Source organism: Pseudoliparis swirei, chromosome 12 (assembly GCF_029220125.1).
Source record: "Pseudoliparis swirei isolate HS2019 ecotype Mariana Trench chromosome 12, NWPU_hadal_v1, whole genome shotgun sequence".
Lineage (NCBI taxonomy): Eukaryota > Metazoa > Chordata > Actinopteri > Perciformes > Liparidae > Pseudoliparis > Pseudoliparis swirei.
In genome coordinates this window covers 9,278,707-9,304,649 of record NC_079399.1, presented here as the reverse complement: position 1 = coordinate 9,304,649, position 25,943 = coordinate 9,278,707, and the positions used below count along the sequence as shown (strand labels likewise).

At 40.5% G+C, this 25,943-nt stretch overlaps 2 protein-coding genes across 3 annotated transcripts; both read left to right on the top strand.

Moving 5' to 3' along the window:
* The first annotated feature begins 4,965 nt into the window (after positions 1–4,965).
* Positions 4,966–8,020, top strand: fam110c (family with sequence similarity 110 member C). The gene has a single exon (XM_056428224.1). It carries the CDS (start codon positions 5,133–5,135, stop codon positions 6,186–6,188), a length of 1,056 nt encoding a protein of 351 aa, XP_056284199.1. The 5' UTR covers positions 4,966–5,132; the 3' UTR covers positions 6,189–8,020.
* A 984-nt stretch (positions 8,021–9,004) lies between these two features.
* fbxo25 (F-box protein 25) lies at positions 9,005–22,867 on the top strand. 2 transcript variants are annotated; one of them, XM_056428438.1, is made up of 11 exons: positions 9,005–9,248; positions 9,907–10,083; positions 16,371–16,465; positions 17,096–17,145; positions 17,269–17,361; positions 17,449–17,542; positions 17,709–17,893; positions 19,385–19,567; positions 19,882–20,025; positions 21,566–21,592; positions 22,001–22,867. In XM_056428438.1, exons 2-11 carry the CDS (start codon positions 9,959–9,961, stop codon positions 22,088–22,090), a joined length of 1,086 nt encoding a protein of 361 aa, XP_056284413.1. In that variant the 5' UTR covers positions 9,005–9,248; positions 9,907–9,958; the 3' UTR covers positions 22,091–22,867. The 2 variants fall into 2 exon arrangements, with proteins under 2 accessions (XP_056284413.1, XP_056284414.1); XM_056428439.1 differs by lacking the exon at positions 21,566–21,592.
* Positions 22,868–25,943: the final 3,076 nt, after the last annotated feature.

The window sequence follows — 25,943 nt, the reverse complement described above, 5'->3', positions numbered from 1 at the left end:
TTAAGAAATATTTTTGGTTCAATTGTATTCGCCGAAAGAAAGAAAATAAAGAAGTTCACCAGCAGTAAGTCTCACGCTGATTCAAATACGGGGATCCGTACAGTCACCATGGAAACATTGTCACATGACATGAATGCACTCTCGTTCTGTGCTGTGACGTCGCTCGTGAGTAGTGACGTCACGGAGCAGCGAACCAGAGTCTGTAACTAGAAGTGACTTCCAGCAGAAGTTACGTCTGTGAATCTCACAGAAACCCCCCTCCACCCAGGGAAGTGGCTGAATTGGAGAAGGGGGTGGGCGGGCTCTGCTGCGAGATCACAAAACGGGTGGGTGGGAAGGTGATTCTCAGAAATGAGAATTGCCAAGGACAATTTATAAAAGAGGAACAAAAAGGGAATTCATTTCTTACATAAAGAAATTAAAAAAGTGTTCAAGTGCGTTATGCGTAACGCACTTGAACACTTTTAAAATGTATTTAAAGAAATTTAAAGAAATTAAAGAAATTAAAAAGATGTTCAAGTGCGTTGTCTTTCAAAAAGACAGAAGGAACATTACATCACGTTTAGCTGAAGCTTTGATCCAAAGCGACTTTCAATCATACACCGTAGACAGCTGCCTTGCTCAGGGACACATGGACTCGGGCGGGGATCGAGCCAAAGAAAGACCGTCCTGAATAGTTGGTATAGGCATGGACCACGATCCAGACCTCCACAATCCATCAGGCAGATGGAGGTAGAGAGGAGGAGTGGGCGGGGCACATCAGCAGGGCCATGGCATCAGACCGCCAGGTCCAATGAACCCTATGCAGGCACGTGCACAGATAGAGCCCTAGTGGTGCTCAAGCACCAGCCCTTTTGCCCTGGATGAGTAAAGTGCCCTTTTTGCTGGAGACACATTTTTTTTATTCATCCGTATTTAAGAATAAACGTTACTCTTTCTGCCATCAAGTCCCCCCAAATGTGTTTTAATATCCGACGGGGCATTTATTTGAGTTCTTGTGAGAATTTCGCCGAGACCCGCTCCGCGGCGCTCACGAGCCCCCCCCCCCTCTCCCTCCCTCCGCCGCGCCCCTCCTCCTCCTCCTCCTCCTCCTCCACTTCCTCCTCCGCGCAGTGCTCCTCGCGCCACCAAACGGGTGCACCTCCTTCTCTGACCCGCAGCACCAGACACACAGGTCATGACGGCGTTTGTCCCCGGACGTTGTTTTGTGATAAATCAACCACAACATTAGCGCTGCTGAAAACATGACGTCACTGGTCCGACGGTTCCTACAAAAATAAACAAACTCCGTGATTTCAAAGCCTCGTCCAGCTGTTTACTGACGTTAGCGCTGTGTCCTGCAAGGGCTGGCTGCAGGGTAGGGTTGTCGATCCCATCCTCCCAATAGTTGCAAGTCGGCGTCAAAGCAGCAAGGCACTGCTTGCTGCTGGCGGCGCTTCACAGCCGCCTGCTCCTTAATTAATAAGGATGGGTTAAATGCAGCAGAGAACTCCTCCCCTGGGGATTAATAAAAGTGTATATTCATTCTAGTTATGTTTAGAGAATAGAGAGAGAGAGAGAGAGAGAGAGAGAGAGAGAGAGAGAGAGAGAGAGAGGGAGAGAGAGAAGAGAGAGAAAAGAGAGAGAGAGAAGAGAGAGGAGAGAGAGAGAGAGAGAGAGAGATAATTCATATTCTGTTCTATTCAACAGGGGCTTGTCTAGGATTTGCGTGGCCAGACTGAAAAATAAATCATAAGGCCTCTCTTGTTCAGAGGGCCGGGCCAAATGTGGATGTGGGCCGTATCCGGCCCGCGGGCCTTAGTTTGAGGACCACTGCTCTTGGCTGTTGATGTCTATCAATATCGCTCATTTTGAAAATGACGTCAGAGGGCAATACGGATCTGTATCAGACCAGCGAGGAGGGCAATACGTGGCTGGCATGACGCCCATTAGCCAATCAGAACGCTTGTACTGTTGTTGCTATATAATAATTAATCTTTATTCATAAAGAAATGTAAGCTAGCGGTCTGATGCTGCCCAGAGGAAACACAGGTCGAGGACAGCATCATCAGTGTATTGCTGCTAATGCTTCAACTCTGGCATAATTTTTTTTGGCATTGGGTGCCCTTTTTTTGGGTTTGAGCACCTGCCCCCCAAAATGTCTGTGCACGTGCCTGCTGTCTCTGCACTTCAACTACAAAACTTTTTTAAAATATGACACGGGAGGTTTTTCTAAGTCGTGTTTCCTCTTGCACCCATTTTTAAATGCTTGTTTTTTCGAATTGCCCATTTTTCTAAACAATGCAGGCGGCTAAATTGCAACATATAAGTTATACAGTGCAATATCTCAACATCCCAACACATGTCAAATGATGTCATCCCTTAACTTTTCGTCTCGTGCCAATATCTAACCCAGCAACAGGAGGCTGGTGACTGTTTCTCCAGAGACCTGACTCCATCGTGGCATCCTGGATCGAGCTGCTCTTGACTTGCCAGACTGCAGGAGGCGAATCTGTGTTCATTTTAATGATGCTCGGTAGTTAAATATGATGGGAAATGTTTCCCTGATGTGCATGTTTTAATATTAAGATATATGCCCAGAAAATAATTTGGGTTGACACTGCTGACATGCCTCCTAATCAAATTCGAAAAAGTGCACGACAATTACCATCTTGATTTTATTTATTTTTGTTATATTTATCTGTTGTAGCAAATGGACTATAGCAACATGTTGTTGTGCAGTTCTGTGTTGCATGATGACAATTATTTATCCTTAAATCCTTCATTGGGTAGAGCAGATCGTCCTTTTACCACAAGAGTTGCGGTTCATTCCCCAGCTCCTTTATATTCTGTATGTCGAAGTGTCCTAGAACAAAACATTGGAAGCTGAGTTGCTCTGCCAGCTCTTTACAGACTGCTCCTACATGCTTTGAATGAGTTCAATGCCGATGTCAAGTTTCATATACCTGTATGTTTAAAACAATTGAATTAAAGCTTGAACTTATCGTTCTGTTCAAACAAGAAGCCAGTGTAAAGACATTTTATATGAACTGACTTGTGCTTATGACACACCTTGCATAACTCGGTCTCAGCACCAAAACTCATAATCTGGGAACTTCTCTCAAGGGCATCAAATCATAATTCCTTTGAAGCAGAGGTCATGTAAATAATGCCGAATCCCCAAGTGAACTGTTTAGTCTGGCTGTGTGGAAGCCAATCAAAAGAAATCATAAGAATGAATGAATGCCACACCACAACAAACAGATGTGGGATGATGAGTATGTAAAAACACTGAACAAATTAGCGTCATTGTCTATTGGGCCTGTTCCACGAAAAAACATGTAAATAAAGTGCTTTCATCTTTTTCATATAAGCACTCAGTCACATCTGCCCCTGTGAACATGTTTTGAAACCCATTGGAGATGGATGGAAATATCCCCTGTTCAACCATTAAATTAAAATTATATTCTTTAAAAAATATATATATATATTATTGGCATACATGTTCAGGTTACATTATTGCTAAAGCAAAATTACATATTTAAAAATTAGACTAGCAAAATAGATAATAAAGAAATAGATGATAACAAGCTAACAAGTATACTCTCTTACAGAAGTAATCAATCAGAAACATTTACTACAGAGGGATGCATTCATTTCTGTAATATTGGTCGAGTTTGGTTTTGGGGGCAGTGTTGCCTTTAAGGACCACATTTGTTGCTGAAAAAACCCTTGGCTGGGCCCGCGGTAAAGCTGAGGAAAGTTACCAAAGTGCAGTCACTCCTCAGCAACACTTGGTGGAAAGAATTGGATGTTGCAAGCTCTTCTTCGGTTGCCAATGTTTTTATTTATATTTTGATTATTATCATCAATCGCAAATCTTTCATAACACACATGTTGCATATTTGTTTAATCAGCTGCTCTGGCTCCCCTTCAAGGTACCACTATGTGACACCACACTCGCAAATGTTTACGATGTTTACACACACACTTACACACATACACAATTACACATTATCGATGATGATAATTGTTATATTTGTGTATTTATTCAGTTACTTATATGCACATGTGCAAATTGCCATTTAGTCTGGTAGTGCAGACCACCAAGGCTCGTGCAAGCAGAGTCCAAGTGCACATCATACAGTGCACACATTCCTTTTCCTATTCTTTGTGGTTATTAATTATTTGACAAGCATGTGGGAATGTTGGAGTTTTTTGTCATATATTATAAATGCTTGTACTTTTGCTTTTACTCAATTAATGATGGTATTGTTAACATTAAAATGGGTGATGCGTCCAAGACAGAGAACTATTGTTCTTTCAATAAAACACTGGGAAATGAGTGCCATCAATCAGTATACCGGTCGATTGCACAAATCCCGAATTAGTGTTTTATTGTATTTAATAGTTAGGGTGTTTTTTTTAGGGGTTTTGAAAGAGTGAAACGTTCAGGTTCCAATTAAACCTGAACATCAAGTTAGTGTCATTGTTTTTTTTAGACCAGTGAACTCAGTTACCGGGCAAATGTGATGCCATATTCTTGAAGTAATCCGCCAAATGTGTTTCCTCTTTGAGTCTTTCGAACTGCACAATATTGTTTTCATCGTCGACAGATAAAGACTACAAGTGCCTTTAACAATATCAGTAGGAGACATACTGATTGTGGATAATTTGAAGATGAATTGGCAGAGGAAAGCAGTTATTGCACAACATGGGCACTAAGCGTCAAGCTTAACTGATGAGTCAGTGTCTCTGGTAAATGGGTCGGTAAAGCCAAGAGTACTTCAGAAAACCATAACCTTTTTTCGAGAGGAGATGACGTAAGATGTTTTACAGTATTGAGCAACAAGGATAAAGGCCCGTATTTCCTCATAGACAAAAAAATAAATAATCTGCAGCAGCCTCAGCTTTCACTGTTCTCACTTGTGATGGTATCAGGTGTACTTTGAACAGGCTTGTGTTTGGTTAAAACTATCCTTGAACAGGATGGGTGGGGTAATGCGTAGTGTGGTTGAACGGACAAGGTGAAGGCTGTGATACATGCTCAGGCAAAGGACAGGCTTGAATGGAATCTTTTTCCTAGGGAGACCGTACGCTTCAGGATTACTCACTCTTTGGAAATAACTGCATGTTTTATTCATTCAACCACAATGGAGGCAACAAGTGATACTACAAAAATCCTTGAGAAGGGTCCTGAATACCTTCGAAAGCAAATGGAACTGGAGAGTGAGACAAAAGGAGGCATGAGTGCTGTGGAGAGGCTCGCTGCAAGCAAACTGAAATATGTCAAAAGCAAGCAGGTGATCAACTCAACTCAAGAGGCAGTAATCATTCTGGGATCAGCCTCTGTGAGTAGCACTGGGTCTTCCATCCGGAGCTCGAACCGTGGTGGGAATCTTGTCCGAGGGAGTAACTCGAGAACGGCTACACGTGATCCACAAAACACCAGCTCGCCAGGGCAGGTACGTCGATCCAGCTCCAAAAAACGACCAGACTCTCTCTTGCTTTACAGGCATAAATGTGAGTTACTGAGAACGTCAGCAAAGGACCGGAAACACCACATAACACCCAGGTTGCTGCCCAGTTCTGTGCATAAAAGTGTTCCGTTACCCGAGGCAACAGAGAAGCAGTGTGAAGGTGAGCGCAACAAGGAAATAATCACCACACCTAAGGGAATAGCAGAGGATTGCAGCTCACATGTATTGACTGCTCCGTCAGAGAGGAGGAGGAATGGAGCAGCAGATCAACACGGCACAGAAAACAGGGATTCTGGGTCAAAGGTGACAGCCGGTGTTGTGGGGAAATTCGCTGGTCTCCTAACTGTTCCTGAGTTTGAAAGGTCTGGCAAAGGGGTCAGTCGGTCTCACTCTGACATCAGCTCCAGGTACTCCAAACATTTTGCAGACTTTGATGTTTTTTTCAAGTATTGTGGGCTGGGCGGTGAGGTTATTGAGTCTTTGGGGAAGGAGAATTTCTCTGCACGCTCAGATGAAATAGCAATAAACACCCGGAGTCTCAGCGTTTCTACAGCGGACAACGGCTTCTCGAAGAACAGTGGAAACAGCGACGGACTACTGGAGGACAAGTTACATGAAAGCATGGGGCAGGGGACGTCAGTTATTGAGCGCAATGCAAGGATTATCAAATGGTTGTACAGCTGCAAAAATGCGATAGAAACTGGAAAAAAGTTAAGAGACCTCGATTGAGATGTCTAACTAAGACCTAGACTTTTTGATACTAACTCCTTGCTTTTGCCTGTGGACACTGGCTGTTGGTCTCACATATTTAGCTTGTGTGTACATTTCATGATTTTAACAGTTTTAACAGATTTTAACAGTTTTATTAGTCAAAAAGAAATACTCAACCACAGTGACAGGAGTCTCATTCAGCTAAACTGAGCAACTAGACAAAAATACTGACTGAAATATTGATATTCACTGATATTAATAGTAATTTAATTTTCTTGAATTGGAATACTAACTATTTCTGCTTAAATAATTCTCTACAAACTTGTAAATAATTATTGAATGGTTAATAAATAATTTACTAGGTCAGTTAGAAGCTGGTAATAAGTGCTAATTTTGGGGTAAATGATTTATGGTTCATGGTTTCCAAATGAATTTGTATTCTTCAGCAGGGTCTTTAAACAACCGTAAGCACCCAAGTGATTTAACCTGCTTCTTAAATTTATAATCCAATAAATGCACTTTCTCTTCAGCTGAAAGGTGCACAGTGCATTACACACACACACACACACACACACACACACACACACACACACACACACACACACACACACATACAAACACTGGTAAAATCGTTAAATGTAACTGCAGCCAGACAAAAGGCGTGTAGGTTGTCGTTATTTTCCAGCCCAAGAATCAGTTGGTCCGAATCGTGTGTCAGAGGAATGTACTTTAATAATCTGGTAGTTTAAGGCCAGTGATCAGATGTTAATCAACCTCCCCTTCCTTTGCAATCTCTGTCGGCTTTGTCTCTTCGACACATTATCTGACATTCTGTCATTAAGCCAACTCCCTGCTGAGTACCTGACACACGCACACTTGTGTGTGTTGCCCTACAGCTAATCACCTAATGCACAGCAGGTCTATCGCAATTCAGTCACAGCAAACATCTAGAGAGATAAACATATTCCACATTGTCCTTAAAAAACAATGACTTCATGCATATTGAGTCCAGAGTTTTAACTGCGCAAGTGACAAATAATCTTTTTAAACTAATTTGGTTGATGCAATGTGTCCAATGGAATAACCCCAAAGTCTGTTTCTCTCTCACCCACTCAGTAACAATATTGATGTGAGTATGGACTTAGCTGCACCCATGTTTGAGAAACGCCTTTCACTTCTGCAGTATAGCCTGGGTGACTATTTAAAGTCATGTCATGCTCTCTCTTGTTTGATGCCAGAACCTAGAGCCAGGAAGTTGATGATTCAGTTAGAAAATGTCCACTTAACATTTCATATGTGGTTCAACCTGCAAAAATCATTAGTGCAAAATGTATCATTATTGGCTGAAAATGTACCCTGCTGGCATTGCTGTGAACTTGTATTAATTATTCTTATATTGGGATTTGTATTATGTAAAAAGCTTATTATTACTGATCCACAAAATAAGACGATGGTTGTGCTGCTGCCTGTTTTACATGTGTTTTATACCTAAGTTTTGTACATTTTAGAGTTATTATTTGTCTTACATAAACTGAAATGTGTTAATGGTAACACATTGTGTGCACATTTCATCCTATATTGTGGGTAGGATTCACTGAATATACATGATAAAATTAATGGATCCTCAATAAGGCCCAGTGAGGGCTGCTTGTATTTGTTGAAAACCTTTTGAATGTTCTGTCTGTCGCCTAAAGGGGGTGGTGTCTGTGAACAAGACTGCACTTAATCATTGTAATCACAGGCACAAAGTGACAATATCCACATATACAAAAGTCTAAATGGATGCTTGAAATGTCAGGCTATTTTTTTGTTTATTAGAGGCAGAACAAGATAAAGGTGTTGCAGTAGTATTTTGTCAAAAAAAGGTATAATATCTATTGTTAGCTATTCAGACCGTATCCCTCCTGTATACTCTTTTAAGTCAGACTTATGTTACAAAAAGGAAAAAAAAAAAAAAATAGGTTTTATGTCTGTTAAAATACAGAAACGAATGGTTAACAATTTGTTTTGAAATATCCTTTTTTTAACTCTGTCTGCTTTGATTTTTACTCAAAAAAAGTTCAATGACCTCATTTAACATCTGTGAAAATTGCATCTCTTTTCCCTCATTATTAAATCTAATATGTTTTACAATCAAAATGTTAGACTAATGGATACAATGATGTCACCTACTTTCACAATCTTAGTGTATGTGTAGTATACAAGTTGGAAGTTTCCAGATCATACTTGTATAAATTGTTTTCTGACCATGACTAGTGTCCAAACTAGTTGATCGTGCTCACATGCACACCTCCTAAACGCAGATTAGCAACCTTCTACCTTCAACAGATGAATGTAAAAAACAGTATTACAGTGTCAAACTCTGATTTTAATTATTAGTCCTAAGAAGGGAGAGGACTTGGTCCAGCTCTGTAAAATTCACGTAGCTTTGAAAGAATAATGTTCATTGTATTATTTTAGCATTCAGGCAGCTGTATAATACCTGCCTTATAACTCAGAGCAGTTCCCACACCAGTAGAACAGTGACCTATATATGATTTAGTTTACTATAAGATCTGTGATTGATAACATAACTAATTCATATACAAACTCTTTCAAATGTTCCTTAATAAACCAAATTAGTATCATTATCAACACTCCCACAAACGCAGTCATTTGTTTTCAAGCCTCATATCAAAATCAAAACATAAGTGCACGTGCGCAGTCCTGTCACGTGTAGAAGAAGACTCCAAACAAACAGTATGGATTAAAACAAAAAGAGTGACAGCTGCAGCCAGCCAATCAGCAACGCGACTGGAAAGTAACCAGAGCTGTCTAATAAGAGTCACGTCATCTTCCTTCAGCGCAGCGTCATAGTGACGACCTATTATTTTGAACTTTCGTTTTCGCGACTCTTACTTTACACGGCTCTGGGCTCTGAACAACAATATTATCAAACGTTTCGTCGAATCAGAAAGCAGGGGGGCGTAGACGAATGGCAGTCAACGACGCGCACTGTATGTACTTCCGTCAATATCGCAGTAAAAGAGACAAGAAGCAGAAACAGGAACTAACGACACAACGAACGAGTCGCTAAAGGTTTGTTTAGTCGTTTTGCAGACATGCCCAGTGCTGTTAAAGAGCCGTTTATATTCTTTATCTTCGTCCTATCGTGGCTGTATGCGTTGAACCGACTGACAGTTTGACTTGTTTTTTTTCTTCTTCTTTTTTTTTTTTTACTGTTGATCGCTAAAACGACATTGAACGTGTTTGCTGTTATTTTTTCCAAATGCTTCTTTTAAATACGTCATAGTCACTGTCAGGGGTGTTTTTAAAGCAATTTGGCTCACTTTGCACCCGAGTATTTTAGATAGGGCTCATACGTCTAGTGGCCCTCTTATTTTATTTATCAGCTGATCCGAACCAGTAGTTGCAGAGTATGGCTGCAAAGAAAGGCCATAACAGCTGGGTTTATTGTCCTCATTTAACCACTCCTGAACACTTATTCTTGAAATTTAAATAGAACTGTATTTATAACATTGACTGCGTTTTACATTTCTCTCTCTCTCTCTCTGAAATGGCCTGAATGTCAAGTGGTGATATTTTACACACACAAGGTGTCCCAGGTTCCTAGTCGCTCGTGAATCAAATGTCTGAGAATATAACATACTATTCTCTTCAGTAGACGTTCACATTTTAACCTTTCATCTTGTTCATAATCATTATTATGGTCTCTGTTTGCTTGAATAAACCCCAGAGCACACATAAGGTGGTATAGGTTGCAGCAAAACTTCTCTGCCCCAAGCTAAATGCCTTTCTTGGGCAAGGACTGGAGGTCTCCAGGATGGAGCTGGACAAAGACAGAGCATGGCTGGAAGAGGATGTTCCTCTATGGACACGAGTTGGAAGATAACAGAGAAATAGACTTGAAAGGGTAAGATCATATCTTATTTACTTTTGTTAACTATAATTGCCTTTTAAAGGTTTCGTTTCCAGTGTCAAACTTGATAAATGGTCATTAATTAATCAAATGTAAACAAAGTAGATATTTATTATTGCATTTGTTATTTGATTGTGCCTTAATAGATTTTGAGACTTGAGGAGTGAACAACAATGTTTCCCTATCAGGGTATATTTGCTTATTCTACAGTAGTATTACAAATACTTCAATAAATTGATAACTAAAATGCAAAATGTCAGTGTGTACAGTGCATCTGGAAAGTATTCACAGCTCTTCATTTTTTCCACATTTTGTTATGTTACAGCCTTATTCCAAAATGGATTAAATTCATTATTTTCCTTAACATTCTACACACAAAAACCCAAAATGACAAAGTGAAAACTGTTTTTTGCAAATTTTTGCACATTTATTAAAAATAAAGAATGAAAACATAACATGTACATAAGTATTCACAGCCTTTGCTCAATACTTTGTTGAAGCACCTTTGGCAGCAATTACAGCCTCAAGTTTTCTTGGGTATGATTCCACAAGCGTGGCACACCTATTTCTGGGCAGTTTCTCCCATTCTTCTTTGCAGAACCTCTCAAGTTCCATCAGGTTGGATGGGGAGCGTCGGTGCACAGCCATTTTCAGATCTCTCCAGAGATGTTCAATGGGGTTCAAGTCAGGGCTCTGGCTGGGCCACTCCAGGACCTTCACAGAGTTGTCCCGAAGCCACTCCTTTGTTATCTTGGCTGTGTGCTTCGGGTCGTTGTCCTGTTGGAAGATGAACCGTCGCCCCAGTCTGAGGTCCAGAGCGCTTTGGAGCATGTTTTCATCCAGGATGTCTCTGTACATTGCTGCATTCATCTTTCCCTCAATCCTGACTCGTCTCCCAGTTCCTCCCGCTGAAAAACATCCCCACAGCATGATGCTGCTGCCACCACCATGCTTCACTGTAGGGATGGTATTGGCCAGGTGATGAGCAGTGCCTGGTTTCCTCCAGACATGACGCTTGGCATTCAGGCCAAAGAGTTCAATCTTTGTTTCATCAGACCAGAGAATTTTGTTTCTCATGGTCTGAGAGTCCTTCAGGTGCTTTTTTGAAACTAGGCGGGCTGTCATGTGCTTTTTACTGAGGAGTGGCTTCCGTCTGGCCACTCTACCAAACAGGCCTGATTTGTGGAGTGCTGCAGAGATGGTTGTCCTTCTGGAAGGTTCTCCTCTCTTCATAGAACAACGCTGGAGCTCTGTCAGAGTGACCATCGGGTTCCTGGTCACCTCCTTGACTAAGGCCCTTCTCCCCCGATCGCTCAGTCTGGCTGGGTGGCCAACTCTAGGAAGAGTCCTGGTGGTTCCAAACTTCTTCCATCCAGATGATGGAGGCCACTGTGCTCATTGGGACTTTCAATGCTGCAGAAATCTTTCTGTACCCTTCGCCAGATATGTGCCTCGATACAATTCTGTCTCGGAGGTCTATAGATAATTCCTTGAACTTCATGGCTTGGTTTATGCTCTGATATGCACTGTCAACTGTGATACCTTATATAGACAGGTGTGTGCCTTTCTCAATCATGTCCAATCAACTGAATTTAGCACAGGTGGACTCCAATCAAACATCTCAAGGATGATCAGTGGAAACAGGATGCACCCGAGCTAAATTTTGAGTGTCATGGCAAAAGCTGTGAATACTTATGTACATGTTATGTTTTCGTTCTTTATTTTTAACAGATTTGCAAAAAACAGTTTTCACTTTGTCATTATGGGTTGTTATGTGTAGAATGTTGAGGAAAATAATGAATTTAATCCATTTTGGAATAAGGCTGTAACATAACAAAATGTGGAAAAAGTGAAGCGCTGTGAATACTTTCCGGATGCACTGTATATAACTTTTTTTTCTATGCCTATCATAATTGGAGTTTGCTCAGAATCTAGCCAAAGTAAAAAGATTTATTTAGCCGTGAATCTCTTGTTTAAAATGTAACTAATGATTGATTACAGCTGCCATGGCTCACTTTAAGTGTTGACTTGGCTGTTGGACTTCTTCCAACTTCCACAAAATAACTCAACAGTATTCTAGAGGGAGGATTCCTCTTATTAAACAGAGGATGATAGTAGAAAGCTGACATGAAATTACCAGGTTGAACAATCCCTGTTGTAGGCTTTTAGAACACGGCCCCTCTCAGAAGCCTGTTGTTGGTTTGAAAGACCAGCAGGAACTACCACAGAGGTGGTTTTGAGTACTTTGGCAGGTGTTTATGTCTGTGCAGGGCATACGCCTGTGGCCCGATTAGGCATCACAAATCTTTACGTGTGTGAAGTTGACATTCAAATTAAGTCAGAGTTCGAAGATGGGTGTGGTCTGAGCAAGGGCGATGATTGTAGAGGGGTAGCAAGTGGGGCAGGGGCCATTGTCTTCTCTAGGTTTACTGGCTTAGTAGTTCTTTGTGCTGCTGGAATTTATTTGACTCTCAAGTCCCCCGTAAGATTCAACTATGGATGTATTGCACATTTTCCAAAAATGAAAACATATTTTAAAAATAGCATTAAACGTTATGATGGTTATTATAATAATTGTTACAAAATGTTTTTGATTAAAATCTGAAGGTGAAACAAATTGATGAATAAGCCCATTGACAAACATTTACTCCAAAGTAAATGTCAGTAACATTTCTAAGTGTATTAGGATCAAAATACCTTATACCGAATAATTAACATGAATAATTCAATTCAATTCAGTTTATTTGTATAGCCCAATTTCACAAATTACAAATTTGTCTCGGAGTGCTTTACAATCTGTACACATAGACATCCCTGCCCCAAAACCTCACATCGGACCAGGAAAAACTCCAAATAACCCTTCAGGGGGAAAAAAAGGGAAGAAACCTGCAGGAGAGCAACAGAGGAGGATCCCTCTCCAGGATGGACAGATGCAATAGATGTAATGTGTACAGAAGGACAGATTTAGAGTTAAAATACATTCAATGAATATGACAGTGTATGAATAGTTCATAGTAGGCATATTCCACGATGGAGACCTCCACGATCCATCAGGCAGATGGCGGTGGGGAGGAGGAGTGGGCGGAGTCTCAACAGTGGGCGGAGTCTCAACAGGACAGTGGCGTAGTCAGGAGCAGGAATTCCACGACCCAGACCTCGATGATCCATCAGGCAGATAGGATCTATGCCGTCTCATAGGGTCCGATGACCCCATGAGACGTGAAGTCAAGGACTCGGGAGAAAGCAGAGTTAGTAACGTGTGATTGAGAGATGAAAATTCATCCTTAAGGAGAGAAAAAGAGGAGATAGGTGCTCAGTGCATCCTAAAATGTCCCCGGCAGCTATAAGCCTATAGCAGCATATCAAGGGGCTGGACCAGGGCAAACCTGATTCAGCCCTAACTATAAGCTCTGTCGAAGGTCTTAAGTCTACTCTTAAACGAGGTGACTGTGTCTGCCTCCCGGACTGAAATTGGAAGCTGGTTCCATAAAGAGGAGCTTGATAACTAAAGGCTCTGGCTCCCATTCTACTTTTTAAGACTCTAGGAACTACAAGTAGTCCCGCATTTAGTGAGCGTAGCTCTCTAGTGGGGCAATATGGTACTACAAGCTCCTTAAGATATGATGGTGCATCACCAATCAAGGCTTTGTACGTTAAGAAGAATTTTAAAAGTGATTCTTGATTTTACTGGGAGCCAGTGCAGAGCAGCTAGTGCAGGAGTCATGTGATCTCTTTTCTTAGTTTTAGTGAGAACACGAGCTGCAGCATTCTGGATCAACTGGAGGGACCTAAGAGATTTATTAGAGCAGCCTGATAATGAGGAGTTGCAGTAATCTAGTCTAGAAGTAACAAACGCGTGAACTAATTTTCTGTATCTTTCTGAGACGAGATGTGCCTGATTTTTGAAATATTACGTAGATGAAAGAATGCAGTCCTTGAGATTTGCTTTACGTGGGAGTTAAAGGACAAGTCCCGATCAAAGATAACGCCAAGATTCTTTACAGTGGTGTTGGATGCCAGGGCAATGCCGTCTACAGAATCCACATCACCAGATAATTAATCTCTGAGGTGCTCAGGGCGATTAAAATTACTTGGTTTTGTCTGAGTTTAACATCAAGAAGTTGCAGGTCATCCATGTTTTATGTCTTTAAGACATGCTTGAATTTTACCGAGTTGGTTGCTCTCCTCTGGTTTTATCGATAAATATAGTTGAGTATCATCTGCATAACAATGAAAGTTTATGGAGTGTTTCCTGATAATATTGCCCAAAGGAAGCATGTATAAAGTAAATAAAATTGGTCCAAGCACAGAACCTTGTGGAACTCCGTGGTTAACGTTGGTGGTTATCGAGGCGTCATCGTTTACAAATACAAACTGAGATCGATCTGATAAATAGGATTTAAACCAAATTAGTGCCGTGCCTGAAATGCCAATCGACTGCTCCAGTCTCTGTAACAGGATGTCATGGTCAATGGTGTCGAATGCAGCACTAAGGTCTAACAAGACCAGGACAGAGAGGAGTCCTTTATCTGCTGCCATTAAGAGGTCATTTGTAATTTTCACCAGTGCCGTCTCGGTGCTGTGGTGTTTTCTAAATCCTGATTGAAATTTCTCAAATAAACTATTATGATGTAGAAAGTCGCACAACTGATTTGCGACCACTTTCTCAAGGATCTTGGAGAGGAAGGGGAGGTTAGAGATCGGTCTGTAGTTAGCCAACACCTCTGGATCCAGAGTGGGCTTCTTCAGGAGAGGTTTAATAACAGCCACTTTGAAGGAGTGTGGTACGTGGCCTGTTAGCAGAGACACATTGATAATATCTAATAGAGAGCTGCCAATTAAAGGCAAAACGTCTTTAAGCAGCCTCGTCGGGATGGGGTCCAAGAGACAGGTAGACGTGTTCGAAGTAGAAACCGTTGAAGATAATTGGTCACGGTTGATGGGAGAAAAGCCCTTCAAATAACCATTTAAGGGACGCTGTTCAACCTCTTTCCCCATTAAGGAGACTATTTTTTGCTTGTACTGTCATAATAACGCATAAGCAGTGGTCACACACATGATCACTCATTTTTCTTGTCAAAATACAATATTCAGTATAATGGGTAAGGGAGTTGTGTCCACAATAACAAAATACAATTTAAAAAAAGAAGACAGTAAAATGAAGTCGAGTCAGGTGCCCCGTTTCATTCAAAGTAGTGGAATAAATAAAAACATGCATAAAATAAATAATAATATCTACTATGTTCAAAAAAAAGTTTAGAAAGACACATGTTTTGTTTTTTAAATAGGAGTGTGTGTGTGACACAAAGGAGCTGCAGGGTTCAGCGGGGTACAGCAAGAAACACTGACCAGCTCACGAGCAAACAACAGTGAGCAGCATGCGGGCGTCCGGCCTGATGGGCTTAACTCAGCACCAGTTGGCGATATCTCCCTCAAGCCACAGTGTCACCTCATTGGCTCGTCAGCAGTCTCTTTACAAAAAGGCGCAGGAGAGGACACAACTTCAGTAAAATAACTAATGACATCATCTGTGTAAATTGGCCGCTCTCCAAATGCATTGTCCGTCAGAGAGGACAGTGACTTCATGCAGCAGAGGTACATTCAGCAGACTGACACACGTAGGTCAGAAAGAAAGAGGAGCATTGTAATGGCCACTGGCGTGGTGCACGCGGTGACAGAAGTAGTTTAGATCATAATGTATCTTTTAATGTTTACAAACATATGTCAACTATTATCCTCAAACATTTTGCTGTCAACAACTGTGACGGATCATTTATTTGACACTTGCCAAATTGTCTAAATGTTTAGTCATCTTGCAGATGTCAAAGCATGCAAAAAAATGCAACTTCCATGCATCAGTGAAGTGTAACAGCTAAATGTCAGCCTACTTGCTTTGAGAGAACAGTTTCATTATCGAAAAGAGTTTCTTGATTCATCTTTTTTTATTATCACAAAATAGGTAAACATGGCTATTATACGGTATTTTGACCCAAGGAATGTTACTCTAATATCCTGCAGATACTCAGTGTTTGTGGCTATCTGCCCGAGTCTGCTTATTTTTTACAATTTGTCCAAAATGAAGCCACTAGATTTTTTTTTTACGAGAAGAATTTATGGGCCTTTACCTTGCGTTTGGTTTCTTCTGTGTCATTAAAGATGGACGTCAGTAAGAAGTCACGACTTCCCACAAGGCTTCTTTACACTGGTTTGTAATCGTATTTCAGGAGCACCGCATGAAATGGTATTGACACATTCCTCCAATGCCTTCTTTGTCCAAATAGGCTCTGCAATGACAATCTGTTCGTTGGAGATGTGTGTGAACTTGCCACGACGAAGAGGAAAAAGGACCTCCTCAACAATAACACCAAGTCTCAGTGTGAGTTTCAGCAACACATAATCCCTATTTTGACTTTGTGTGGTACAAAAATGAAAGGCCCTTTGTATAAAAAGAAAACTCAACAGCAGAGCAGAAATAAAGCGAAGATCAAGTCATAATAACCTGTTAAGGGACCTCAAAACAATACACTGACATGTATTTGAATTTTTTTTTATTCACGTTAATTTATCGCCTGAGATTGTCTTATTGAAGCCGACAGCATTGTATGGAGGGCTTATCTGTTGGTTGTACGTGTATTTAAAATGAATAACTTTTTTAAAGTTTATGCCCCATTTCTATGAATTCTAAAGTTTAATAATATTAACATTATTAATAAGTCATTTATTTTCGGCAATTTCAGTGCCCGAAGCACATACAGAGGAATTAAACTAATATTTAACACCAATAATCTATTGCAAATTCAGTACCACAACCCTACAGCAAATTCTATTTATCTATAAATTGGGGATGTTATGGCCAACTGTTGCAGAAAGGTTTTGCGTCAACAGAGTAACGACTGTAAACATTAGCTAATAATTAGCTTTATAAAATTGCTCATCATATTATGTCCACTTAACATCAAAACACTTACATTCCAATGAATAATGTTTTGTTTTTTTCCTTGTCCAGTTATGTTCGTGGATAAATGGATCTACGTGCATAACAGGAGCACGAAAGAAGTGAGTGATGCAGCTGGTACTAGAAAATAACTACGAGCTGTCGATTGAAACAGCTGAATTTGTTTTAAATATATAATTCCCAAACTAAAATGTACGTGTGTGTATTTTCATGTTGACACACAGCGACATGTGTACTCCACGCTTGGTGAAGCACTCAACCGTCTAGACTTTTCCAGTGCGATTCAGGACCTGAGAAGATTCAACTACGTTGCAAAAGTGAGCGATGATGATCACGAATTATGATTTTAAAACAGTTTTATGACTCGTACAAGCACAACAGTATAACTCTGTTCCCCCCCATAGCTTTTCCAGCTAATAGCCAGGACTCAGCTGACCTGTTTAGGTGGAGCTGCACAGAAAAACTATTTCAACATTCTGGAGAAGATTGTACGAAAGGGTAAGAAGGCCTGAGGGATATGTTGTCAGCACGCTTTTCTTTGCACCCTACACCTTATTTAGGCCCTTTTTATGTTAGTAATCGTGGCATCTTTTCTTATTAACATTCGCTTTGATCGTTAAATATTTGATGTTTGAAAGAAATGTTTTTAAAATGTCACTACTAGTTCTAGATGACCACTACAACCCGCGCCTTGTCAAGGATTTGCTGCAGGACCTGAGCTCGACGCTGCACAATCTGACTATCCATGTTGGCAGGTGTGTCCTCGTGGGCAACGTTAACATCTGGTTGTGCAGACTGGAGACCATTCACAAATGGAGGAAGCAGGTCAACAACCTGCAGATCCCCGAGGTGTGTTTGTGTTTGTACGTCTGCATGTTTGTATTCCATCGTGTTTAGGCCCAAGATTTGGCCGAAAAAACACCTCCAGGTCCAATTTGGATTTCCCGGATGTAAATGTGACTTTTCTAAAAGGGAACAAGTGCTGTAGGTTTGCATCTACTGGCCTCTGTGCTGCTGAAGCAGCGCCACTGTTGGCTTCACATGCTGCACAGCGACGCCGAATTTAATGAGTGAGGAACATGAAATATGGAAGGAGAAGTACTGGAAACTAATCTGTTGGACCTGGTCTTTATTTACTTGTGACATTTTTTGTTGACATTTTTTTTTTAACTGTATGAATTGTAACACGTCATTATAGGTCAGGGGTCCCCAAACTTTTTCCTAAGAGGGCCACATAACGTTTGCCTTGTCTGCTGGAGGGCCAGCGGGGGTGCTAGTGAGAATGTGCTCACCTGTGTGCGGTATTGTGTGGTTGTTGCGTTGCGAACAAGCATCGCTAAACATGTTTCAAAGTGTAAATATCCGCTCAAGGTAACCAGTTGTTCCAGATCCCTTCGACCAAACTGTTCCCATGAAAACATAAGAAATGTGACTTAATGGATCAATATATAAATGACTTGAGATAAAACTAATATCTGGTGGCGCAGCGCACAGACTGCATGTCTTTGAGTGCAGACTCATTTTGCGTGAAAGAGATCGAAACCAGGTCGTGCGATCTTTTTATTTTTATTTTTCGAAAATGTATTTCTTCATCCGTGGCTGTGATGCACTGCTCACTTATACAATCGTAATCGCCGAAATGGATATGAACGGTGGCTTGAAGATCTCCAGCAATATGTTTGTGAATGTGTGACTAATCTGGTGAGCGAGACAGAGCCCCGCTGCAGATGTTAAGAGAACACAACGCGCACGCATAGGGAAACCAGTAGGTTTGAAAACCAGGAGGGGTGTAACACCGGCATATGTGTTTCATGGCAGAGGAGATCTGCCGCCGTAGGTGGAAAAGTCAGAGACACGTATCAAAGAGAGAAGAAGAGAGCGAGAAGCGCAGTGGGAGTGCAGCTCAGTCCACTAAAAAGTGGAAGTACTCTGCGGTCGCGACGCGTCTGGTCTGAACACACTTTTTTTTCGACGTGCGTCGAGACTGCTGCGTCAGACGCGTCGAGAATTTTTGTGGACATCTGAACGCTGATTGGCCGAGACGCGACACGTCCCATCAAAGATGTTCTATTGCGAAGGGCACCACTCCACATTTTCTCCGCGTCTCACTGCAATCTCAACGGCAGCGGGCCAGGTGAAAAAAATAATAAATCGGAACGCGTCTCTGGTATTGTTCAGGGGGCCGGTCCAAATGGGGAGGCGGGCCGAATCCGGCCCGCGGGCCGTAGTTTGGGGACCACTGTTATAGGTGATCCACCACTCATGCCATGTAGAAATATTTGAGTTTTTCTGTTCATTCCCGTTTTAATTTGAATGTGTTGCTCTTAATTGTCTTCTCAGCAAATTTGTAATGGCATGACATTCGACGACTTGCCGATACACATGCAGAGCAAGATCCTTTGTGAGTTATCTGATGCCTATGACATCATTAACGTCGGGCAGGCCATGCCTACTATGCACGGCCTCAGTGAGGACAGGATACTTTGGAAGAAACTCTGCCACTTTCACTTCTCAGACAAGCAGGTGAGATCAAGTATTTAGTTTCATCAGATATGGAGAAGGAGTATGTTTGAATAAATATTTTTAAAGTGGTATGCTTGAAACTTACACAAATAGTTCAGACGTCTCCTAAGTAGTTCACATTTTGGCCACTACAGGGCAACATTGCCCAATGTTCTTCACAGCTCATGCACAGACACATAGTAGACAGACCCATTTAGGATTTTTGTTAATGAGAAATTGTTCTTAATTATATCTAATTACAGTTAGCTTCAATTCTAATTACATTCCTTTCCCCTCTGTTTTTTAATTGGGTGTTTCCTTCCATTCATGTGCAGTTTGGTAGGAACTTGGTCCTATCCAACAGTGAGAAAGTGGACTGGAAGCTGATGTACTTCACCCTGAAAAAACATTATCCAATGAAGGAGCAGTACGGCGACACCTTGCACTTCTGCAAAAACTGTAGCATCCTCTTCTGGAAGGTAAACAAAAAGATAACACACATAGACACCTGCAACCATATTCATATTATCTAAGAACTACCAAGTGACTAGCCAGTCGGTTCAACAAACTAGTTACGAGCAAACAATTACAAGTTGTACATTGAAGGAAAACCACATAAAACCACAGATAACAGACTTAAAAACAAAACGGAAAAAAGAATTAAAATGTATATATAAAAGAGACTACAGACTAATCAAATCAGAAAACTGTATCAAACGAGATCATTTTTATTTCATGTTGTTGATAAATATTGCATGCTTATGAAATAATGTACTTTAAAATGTCTTTATAGCTCACACAAAGATGGGGTCCGAAACATTAGAAGCGCTCTTACCGAAAACAGTGCAGGTTTTAGGAATTACACATTTCGGGGGTTACAGGTACTGATATTTTTCAGCAGTTCCATTCTACGCTTGTATATAGAAGGCAAGCTAACTTTCTTATAAAGACTGTCACTGCAATGATGTACAGAAACCAAAAGAAAAGACAAACTGTAGCACAGCATTGTACACTGAAAAGTGTGTGTATGTCCAGAAAATGAAACCTGCACTGTTCAAGGAAACAGACCTGATATCTCTTAAACAGTACGTAGGTCAGACATGAGTATCAAATGCAGTATCACGTTTGTACCAGAGCACATTGTATTCCTTTGGCCAGAGACGAAACATCCATTATCGTTTGTTTTTGGAACACGCACTCTATTGTTTCTAAAGTCCAACCATACAGCCAGATATCTCACACTGATATCTGTCTCATTCATAACGTGAGTAAGGTGTTCAATAGTATATGGAATCTCAACTTAATACTATAAATATTGAGGAATATTTTTAATAAACCCCAATGTGACCGTTCTGCTTTGACTAATTACAGATCAGATTATTCTTAAAATTAAGGACAGTGTAATATAAAAAAAGCTCCATGTTCTGATTATTCATCAGGAACTAATAACAAATAAAGCAGTACATTTGTTTTTACATATCAGTCTGAGATCAAACAGACTACTTGTTTGCTTTCATTGACACATAACATTTTATTAGATATGTAGTTTATTCATCCATGGGGAAATGTCTTAATAAGATAATATTCTGACCTTAAACCATCTATACATACGAACACTACCTTGATGTAAACCAAAAAAAACAGATTAGCACTTCAGTGGCACTTGAATGGCACTTACTTATGGTATTACTTATGGTATTACGTATGGTATTACTTATGGTATTTTTTGTAGTTTAGCTTTCTTGAAGAAATGTTGCTTTCTTGATTCTTGTTGTTCTGAGTTTGTACTCGTGGTTGAATGCACGTATTGTAAGTCGCTTTGCATAAACATAATGGTAATGTGATGTAAAATGCAGCTTTTCCTCTAGTATCTATCCCCTCTCCCCCATTTATTTACGGAATACAATCTTGTTGTACTCCCTGTACTTTTTAACCTCTGCCCTCTTTGCATCCCTCCCCTTGCTTGTCTTCCTTCCTTCCCACCTCTTCTCCCGGTTCCCTTCTCCCTGGTTCCTTAAGGATTGCCACTTGGCTTTGTTATTCAAGGTACTTTCCGTCCCAGTTTGGGCCATGTTTCCCCCGATGGTCGCATTTGTGACCATGTGTTAAACTATGTCTAGTTATATTCTCAGTTTCTCTTAATGTCGTCATGTATTGCCCACCGTGTGTTTAGTAAACAATGTCCCTCTTTCTGCTGTCTTTTCAATGACCTCTGAATGTTAAGTTCTTCTGTCTAAAAGAAAAGGGTCAGTTGTTATTTAGTTGAACACAAATGTGACTCCCTGTATACTAACATCAGGTTGCACCAGTTATTTGTAAATCCATCACTAAATCTGTGTTAAGACCTTAAATGTTCTTAGTAACCACTGGTTGCTGTGTCTGAACTGGAAGCATCTCTGCTCACCTGGTTTCCTGAGCTCCTTTCTTTCTAACAACGTGCTGATTGTCTTCCAGGACTGTGGCCATCCATGCACTGCCAATGATCCAGACAGCTGCCTCGTGCCCATTTCTCCACAGCACTTCATCGACCTCTTCAAGTTCTAAACTCATCCCATGGTCATCGAGCAAACCGCCATTACCCTCACTCCCAAAACAAGAGTGTGTGTGTGAGAACTCAAGGTCGTTTATCCAAATACAAAGAGCTTCAACTGAGAGAGATGACTTTTTTTAATGTCTTCATTTCCTTACGCACAAGTGTTTCCATAAGAAAAGGAAAGGTTTGTCGATTTTAAGAAAGTTGCTCATGGTTGTAATACATAGAACCTTTTTCCTTCTCCTGCACAAATATTTGTCTTTTCAGAGAGAAGAAATGAGCTATTCATGAGAGGAAAGGCACAAATAATATTTAAATGTAATATGTGAAAGGATTTATACGTCTACGGTATTGTAGCATGTGTACGGTAAGTGGTCATAGGTAATGTCTAAGATTTAGTTGTTGTTGTTTTTTTATGGAAAAAGGGAGGGATATTAACTTGTGTTAATAGTTTATTTAATGGGGTTAACTATTCTGTTCGGTTGTGATATTTAAATAGTATGGTGGTATAACTGAATGCATGTCATGTGTGATTCTCTGTTTACATACTGTATGTTGTCCTTTGGGAATTTGTGCTGTGCTCTGTGTACATTAGCGTCAACACTAAAGAAAATTATGAAAAACATAATAGATTTTTGCGATCTACTGTGGTTAAAATTGTCAACCATTTTTGTATCTTTCCTCCAACTTTTGTAATATTCCGATGCCGTCCCAACACTCCTGGTGGAGCCATCATGATTTGTATGGGACATGCACTAGCTTTAAATAATTAAATGTTTCTAAAAGCCTTTTTCTGTGCTTTATTACCTTCGCATTGAAAATGCGGAAGGTTATGTTTTGATCGCCGTGTATTTATTTATTTATTTGTCCCTCCTCGTGATATCAGGGGCAACATTTATATTTCTTAGGTGCAGTTTTGCCCTTGTGTATTTCTGACGCTGGTGTGTGTGTGTGTCACGTACTTAACTACCTGGTGACCCGCCGCTCAGCTCCTAATAAAGGTGCATCTGGTGCTGTTTTACAGGTATGGAACAGGGGGAACATGAGTGAATAAAAGGTGTCTTTGTGGAGCGTCTAAGGATAGAGAATCGGTGAGATGAAAATATAGAGAGGGGGAAGGATTTGAGAGAGTGTGTGCGTGACAGGAAATGAGAGCTCGGAGGGCGAATTAGGAGAGAAATGAGATATTGAGAGAGATGCTGGGAGAGATGAGCACACACAAACAGCGTGAGAGAGAAAGAGAGCCTGGATGTATGTGTACACCAGTGCTGTATACATGTACATCAGTACTGTATACGTGTACACCAGTACTGTATGTGTAAAAAGTTGGTGAGGGTTGGAACGAAGACCGAGCAGTAAATTGAGATGAGTGATTACACATATACATATATATATATATACACTACCGTTCAAAAGTTTGGGGTCATCCAGACAATTTTGTGTCTTCCATGAAAACTCACTTTTATTTATCAAATGAATTGAAAATTGAATAGAAAATATAGTCAATACATTGACAAGGTTAGAAATAATGATTAATATTTGAAGTATTAATTTTGTTCTTCAAACTTCAAGCTCAAAGGAAGGCCAGCATAACTGTTTTCAGCTGTGCTAACATAATTGCACGGGTTTTCAAATCAGATATTAGTCTTCTAAGGCGATTAGCAAACACAATGTACCATTAGAACACTGGAGTGATAGTTGATGGAAATGGGCCTCTATACACCTATGGAGATATTTCATTAGAAACCAGATGTTTCCACCTAGAATAGTCATTTACCACATTAACAATGTATAGTGTGTATTTTTGATTAATGTTATCTTTATTGAAAAACAGTGCTTTTCTTTGAAAAATAAAGACATTTCTAAGTGACCCCAAACTTTTGAACGGTAGTGTATATATATTTAGTTTTATTGTAAAGTAATATTGATTATTCATTGTTTATTACCTTCGCATTCTGCGGAAGGTGATGTTTTGATCGCTGTGTATTTATTTATTTATTTGTATGCGTGTTTGTGTGTTATCAAGCTCCTCTTTTATGGAACCAGCTTCCAATTTCAGTCCGGGAGGCAGACACAGTCACCTCATTTAAGAGTAGACTTAAGACTTTCCTCTTTGACAGAGCTTATAGTTAGGGCTGAATCAGGTTCACCTGGTCCAGCCCCTGGAGATGCTGCTATAGGCTTATAGCTGCCGGGGGACGTTTTAGGATGCACTGAGCACCTATCTCCTCTTTTTTCTCTCCTTATGGATGCATTTTCATCTCTCCATCACACGTTACTAACTCTGCTTTCTCCCCGGAGTCCTTTTGACTTCACGTCTCATGGGGTCATCGGACCCTATGAGACGGCATAGATCCTATCTGCTGATGGATCATCGAGGTCTGGGTCGTGGAATTCCTGCTACCAACTACGCCACTGCCCTGTTGAGACTCCGCCCACTGTTGAGACTCCGCCCACTCCTCCTCTCTACCTCCATCTGCCTGATGGATCGTGGAGGTCTCCATCGTGGAATATGCCTACTATGAACTATTCATACACTCTGTCATATTCATTGAATGTATTTTAACTCTAAATATGTCCTTCTGTACACATTACATCTATTGCATCTGTCCATCCTGGAGAGGGATCCTCCTCTGTTGCTCTCCTGAAGGTTTCTTCCCTTCTTTTCCCCCTGAAGGGTTATTTGGGAGTTTTTCCTGATCCCATGTGAGGTTTTGGGGCAGGGATGTCTATGTGTACAGATTGTAAAGCACTCCGAGACAAATTTGTAATTTGTGAAATTGGGCTATAAAAATAAACTGAATTGAATTGAATTGAATTATTCGCATAACTCAAAAAGTATTAAACCGAATCGCATGAAATTTGGTGGGATGATTGGTTATTATCCGGGGACCATTTGAGTAGATTTTGGGATTGATCGGGTCAAAGGTCAATGTCAAGGTCATAAAAAGGTCAACATCTTCTTTTTACCATAGCGCGGTAAATTTGTATCCAATTGACATGCAACTAATGCCAAAATGTTCATAATTCAATGCCCAATCTTGTTATATACGACATGTCATAATGACGGCATTACATACAGTCCAAATTGTATCAAGTACCACTACATGGTTTTCTTTCTAAATCAACCAGGCTGATGTTCATACATTATTCTTTTGTAATGTTTACCACAATATCCGGTATCAAGTTACATCAATTTACAGTTCCCCACACTCTCATGCCAAGTACCAAAAAAGTGGCTGCAGCGAAGGTATGCGCTCTACCGAGTGCCCGTTCTAGTTTTATACTGCGCCAGTTTCAACCTTTCTAAAGGTAGCTCAATGGAGAGGAAGAAGAAAAAGATTGTGATATCTATCCGCAAAGTGAAATGTTTGGAAATTGAGGCAAAGTGTTTTTTTACAGAACGATAATTTTCATAATAACGTAATATTATTTACAAGACCAATTCAGATTTTTCCACTGTATCAGTAAAGTAAATCAAGAAGTAGATTACATTTATATGAAACTGTTTCAATTATAATTTTATGTGCTATTGATACACTATTCTCTCCAACATTCCCTAGCCATGGAAAGTCATGATTGACACATGTTGTTACAATGAGCCTTTAAAGGACTTCCAACCTGTGTTAATTGTGGGCATCCCTGTGGACAAAAGTGTTAGTTTCCAATAATCCATTTCCCCTTTAGAAAGCGAGGCAAAGCTCTCCTCCTAGCCAGAGGAAGAGATGCTACTGCCGATCGCTGAGCTCTTCACCTCCACTTCGAGAAACATGAAGAAGAAAAATGCCTCTTCCAAGGTTTTATTAATTACCTAAGAGTGTGCATATAATATGGGATATATATTTAGATACATATTATCCTCCA